The sequence below is a fragment of the Pseudopipra pipra genome, chromosome 7, assembly GCF_036250125.1.
Source record: "Pseudopipra pipra isolate bDixPip1 chromosome 7, bDixPip1.hap1, whole genome shotgun sequence".
Lineage (NCBI taxonomy): Eukaryota > Metazoa > Chordata > Aves > Passeriformes > Pipridae > Pseudopipra > Pseudopipra pipra.
The window spans coordinates 30,457,263-30,462,590 of record NC_087555.1 but is presented as its reverse complement, the minus strand read 5'-3'; the positions used below and the strand labels follow the sequence as shown (position 1 = coordinate 30,462,590).

Below are 5,328 nucleotides of genomic sequence, written 5' to 3'. Positions count from 1 at the left end.
CATCTGTGTGTTTCTGTATTCTTCTGTACACAATTTTTCTCCTTCTTGTGATACATATAGCTGTATATTCTTTTAAAACATAGGAACTTCCCTGCAACACCATGATTTGGGATGATTTGGACTCCATGCCACCTCCTTTTTTTTTTTTTTTTGAATTCCCACATAGTGAATAGGCAGTACTACTTTACCATCTCAACTTTCATATTTAGTAGTGTTGGGCACTGTTTGGTTTTCACGTGGTTTGGGATATCCTTACAGCTCTGGTTTCGTGTTCCTGTATTTGTTGTAACATTTTACACTATTCTGTGTTCCCCCCCTTTTCTGTGCAGTAAGATAGCAACATTCCAGTTGTTTCTAAGTGCCTGAGCTTTTCTGCACACTGAAACAAGCTGTTGTGCTTTAACCCCAGCCGGCAACTGCGTAACCTGCAGCCACTACCTCCCAACCCTGGTGGGGCAGAGAATCGGAAAGGCAAGGTGAACCTTGTGCATTGAAATAAGAGCAGTTTAATAACTAAACAAAATAAAATATACTAATGCTAATAATTGTAACAGAAAGAGGGGAGGAGAAAATAAAACCCAGGAGAAACAAGTGATGCACACCACAGTTGCTTACCACCTGCTGACCAGCCTGTCACTGAGTAGCAATCACCCCCCCAGCTGACTCCCCCCAATTTCCATACTGAGCATGATGCTCTATGGTGTGGAATATTTGGCCACTTTGTGTCACCTGTCCTGGACATGCTCCTTCCTGGCTTCCTGTGCCACCTGCTCACTGGCAGAGCACAGGAAACTGAAAAGTCCATGACTTGGGGTAAACACTCCCCAGCAATAACTAAAACATCAGTGTGTTATCAGCATTTTTCTCATACTAAATCCACAACACAGCCCTGTACCAGCTACTAAGAAGAAAATTAGCTCTCCCAGACCAGGACAGCTGTGAAGATCAAATCTCCCTGGCATCTTTTGGTCTCTCATTTCACTTTCTGTCCCATTAAGCCATTTCACGGTGTCACACCCCTATCCAATAAGACACTGGCTCCCATTTTGTCTGTGGCAAAGTTTGCAGGCTGATTTGTGCAGCAGAGTCCTGTTGACTGTCATGGAAAAGCTCCCAAGCCTTTATCCTATAACCAGCTGTATAGACCTTTACTTCCTAATTGTAGCTGTACAGTTTAGGAATAAATGTACTTGATTTGTAATCACAGTCAGCAATTGTGCCTGAGTTACAGCAAGGGAGGACAGCATGTAACTGGGCTTGCTGTGGACAGGACAGTGCATTAGGAAACAACAGATTAATCCGTTGCCCATCGAGAAACAAAGGCATTCCCATGGGTTGCTCAGTAGTGTGTCTGATGACATTAGCTGGCACCCACCCATATTTATCATATTTAATGACATTTGGTTATTTATATATTTTCTTGATGAACTTTCCGTGACATTAGGGAGGAAAAATAATTTATCTGCTATTTCATACACAGCATGAAATAGCTGAGAACTGTAACCTTTGAAAGGGAAAGTCCTGAGCACTCAGTTGAAAATATCACAGCTAGCTGTCACGATGGTCTGAGGAAAATACTCTTTCGTTGCAATCTTGCACAGTTGTAGAAGCTTCTCTGACAGAGAATCATGAACACGGGTAATTTTACTTTGTTTTACGACTTGATTTGAAAGTTTAAGGCAGGGAGAGCGACTGTTAACCAGTGCGTGACCATTATAAGGTCCGGCGTTGAAAACACTGTACTTGTGACACCGTGGAGGCACAACGGGCTGTGTAGCCCGGCAGCGCTCCGCGGGCCGTGAGAGGCCGGTCCTGCCCCCCGAGGAGGCGCGGAGGGGACCGCGGCCCCCGGCCAGCCCCGGGCCCGGGGGAGCCGCCTGTTCCCGCCACTGGGCGGAGCCCGGTGCGTCGGGTTTCCTCGATGAAGAAATGAAAGCGAAAGCGGCGGGGAGCGAAGCCGTCGGTGCGGCGATGGCGGGGCAGCGCCCGGGCGCCTTCCCGCTGCTGGTGCGCGGGGACTGGGGCTCCGCCGAGCCGCCGCCCGCCCTGAAGAAGAAGCTGCTCTGCTACTTCCAAAGCCAGAAGCGCTCGGGAGGCGGCGAGTGCGAGCTGCGGGCCGGCACCGACACCGGGACCGGGACCGGGCACCTCCTCGTCTGTTTCACCCGCCCCGAGGGTGAGCGGCCGGGCCGGGCGGGTCGGGGGCGCTGATGGCGCTGCCCGCGGTTCGGACGGGCGGGGAGCGCCGCATCCCCCATGACCGGTGCCTGTTGTGTTGGCAGTGAGGCAGCGGGTGCTGGACCGGCGACTCCACGAGCTCGAGTGGGGGCCCGGCGGGCGGCTGTCGCTGCAGGTCACCGCGCTGCCCGCAGGCGGCGACTCCGCGCAGGTGAGACGGGCGCGGGGCCGGGCGGGCGGCGGGCGAGGGGCCGCGGTGACCGCTCTCCTCTTGTTCCCTTGCAGGAGGAGGGACGGGCCGGAGGGGCCGAGGCGCCAGGTAGGGACAGCGTGGGACGCGGCGCGGGACTGAAGCGCCCGGGGCTGGCGGGGCACTGGCCCGGGGAGCCCGGGCGGAGGAGCGGGGATGGGGAGATCTGCTTTCTGGTGCTTGGCCGGGCCGGGCGAACAGCGCTCTAGCGCTTTGATTGCCTACCCTGCCCTCTCCTTCATTTCCCTCATCCCAAAACCGACTTATTTTCTAAACCGCAGCCCGCGAGCCAGCCCGCAGGCACCGCACAGACCCACTGCTCTGGCTAGAGGAGCTAATACACACACAGCTAATACACAGCTAATTAATACCTACCCGACTAATCAATACGCACACAGCTAATACACAGCTAATCAATACACACAAGGTTAATACACACACAGCTCCCTGACCTCCACCCCCAAAGTGCCTATTTGTGCACAGATGGGAACTGAGGGCACAGGGTGGAGAAGCAGTTTGGGTGATATAACCTTATCTTTTGTTTTCTAATTTAGTTGCATTTCTTCCTGTTCTAAACTAGCAAGTAGAGCTGTTGTGTAGAGTCAGAACACATCATAATAGAGGCTTTTCCAGAGATGCCAGTTTCCAGATGTGCTTCCCTCCCAAGGGGAGATGTCCTTGGCACTTCTCATGTTCAACGCAGTTTTTGTGTGAGGACAGTGTGTAGTGCATGGGAGGACGTGCTCACCGTGGTTCACTCAGTATGACTGTGTACTAGTTTGATTTTTAACATTATGCCTGAGCCTTCTTGAGCTCAGAGTGTTTCTGCAACCAATTCAACATATGTTTTAAAAAGAGGAATCTATGGAAGTCTGGGATTCTGGCAGTGTCAAATGAAACAATTCAAGATGTGTTAGGTCCTGGGTGTACACAAATGTGACCTTTTTCTTCTTGAAGTACCCAGTAAGTGAGAAATCATTGTCGTTTATCTCTAGTTAATGAACCCCAGGTGTCTCTTCCCATCTGCCAGAGTAAGGAGACTCCTGTGTGTACTCTGCAGGAGAAGGCAGGTAAGTGTGCCACATATCCAGCAGTGACCAGTGTATTCTTGCTTCTTTGGTTTTCATGGACCTTCCTGCTGTGGTAGTGCCCTGGTCACCCGTGTGGCTTGTGGTGTTTGTCTAATGTAGTGTAGGAATTGTGATCTCAGACTAAAAGAAATAAATGGGTTTTTTCCTTTGTATGAGTCCCTTTAAAGTCCCCATTTCAGTGGCTGCCTCAGGCAGGTCAGTTCCTTAGGAAACAGCAGTAGATGCTGGCCTCTGTTCTGGCTAAGGCTGTCCTTTCCCAGACCTTCCCAGATGCTCCCAGCCCTGCTGGGGCAACCTCTGCCAGAACATCAGTAGCTTTGTACCCCAGGTGCACCTGAGCTGCTGTGGCAGCCAGCACATGTAGACTCCATGTACCCACAGCAGTGGCTGGAACTGTGAATGGAGAAAGTGCCCAGCCAGAAGAGCACTGATTCCCCTCATTGTGTGTTTGTGAAGAAGATTTTCTAGCTTTTACTTCTGCTGTCCTTGCCTGATGCTGAAGTGAAGCGTTTTTTCCTCACCTGTTGTTATGGCAGCTCCCACTACTGATATGCTTTTGTTTAGAATTCTTACCCTGTTCTTTTCCCTGACCTTATGTGTGGCCTGAACAAAAAGTGGAGTGAAAGCTTGGAAAATAAGAAGCTCGGTATTTTTCTTAACTTTTGCCTAAGGCATTGGAGTGTGATCTTTTTTTCAGAATCATGTGAGAAATTGGAAGAAGAAAAAGCAACCTCTAGGAAGTCTGTCATAGTAGTAACCACTGCCTCTGGGGAAGAAATAGAAGATGAGATTGTGGAAATGTACTTCGAAAATAAAAAGAAGTCTGGTGGGGGGATCATCAGGTCCTATGTCAAAGAGGGTCAGCGAATGATCATCACCTTTGAGGATGAACAAGGTACGCTTGTGTGTTATGGCTGTTATACTGCTAAAGTTCCCTTTTAAAAATAGGCCTTTGCTGGTGCTGGATCTCTTTGTGGGCATTTCTCCACGCAGAAATGGTGTATTATTTTTATTATTTAATATGGTCTGCTGTGGGGAAGGGAAGATCACATCTTTGGTTTTTTTCCTGTGCAACTAGATGCCCAAGAAGTTTTGCAAAGGAAGCATCACAAGGTGAAGAAAATTGATCTGTTCGTGAAGCCGTGGCAAGTGGACGCTCTGCAGGAGCCATGCCAAGCGGAGAACTCTGAAGGATCCCTGCCTTCCACCTCAGTTGTGCTGGAGAATATGAAGGAGACAGTAAAAGATTGCATGGTTATTATGCTGGTAGAGAACGTCAGCGGCTTGTCAGAGGATGATGGTGACTTCAGTGTGGAAATGATCCCTGAGTTACGTGCTGCTGTAGTTACTTTTACTGCAAATACTGGTAAGAAGGAGTCAGAGTTGAAGCTCTTTCTTATTAGCTACTTGTTTGCATGTGTGTGTGTGAGTGAGGCTAAGCAGGAAGTGAGTGTTTTCTGTCATATTTTTAAGGTTTGGTCTGATATTGTGTACTTTTAAAGGAGGACTTACGCTACTAAAGTAATGCCATACCTTTTATCTGTAAGGTGTAGAGGCCAGTGAAAGTCAGAAGAGAGCTAGCTCTGATTTGGATAGTAAACAGAACAGGTAGAACTAAAACCAAACTATAACTTAGAACAAGCAATGAAGGATGTACTTGATCTGAGAACAGTTGGATGACAAAGGCTGTCCTTGACAAAAGGTTTTACATGTGTGGTGGGTTCGTATGGATTAGAAGAAAATTGCACAAATATGTGGAGCAGAGCTTTTTAAGGTTATTAAGCAGACTGTGTCAGGCTGGAGAAATCT

At 49.0% G+C, this 5,328-nt stretch overlaps 1 protein-coding gene across 1 annotated transcript in view; it reads left to right on the top strand.

The window, feature by feature from the left end:
* The first annotated feature begins 1,906 nt into the window (after positions 1-1,906).
* Positions 1,907-5,328, top strand: part of PARP14 (poly(ADP-ribose) polymerase family member 14) — a 37,346-nt gene continuing 33,924 nt past the window's right edge. Inside the window, exons 1-6 of the mRNA XM_064662059.1 lie at positions 1,907-2,176; positions 2,283-2,389; positions 2,464-2,497; positions 3,424-3,498; positions 4,217-4,414; positions 4,598-4,885. Of these exons, the coding sequence (XP_064518129.1) occupies positions 1,930-2,176; positions 2,283-2,389; positions 2,464-2,497; positions 3,424-3,498; positions 4,217-4,414; positions 4,598-4,885 (949 nt within the window). The 5' untranslated portion in view covers positions 1,907-1,929. The remainder of the gene's footprint in view (positions 2,177-2,282; positions 2,390-2,463; positions 2,498-3,423; positions 3,499-4,216; positions 4,415-4,597; positions 4,886-5,328) is intronic.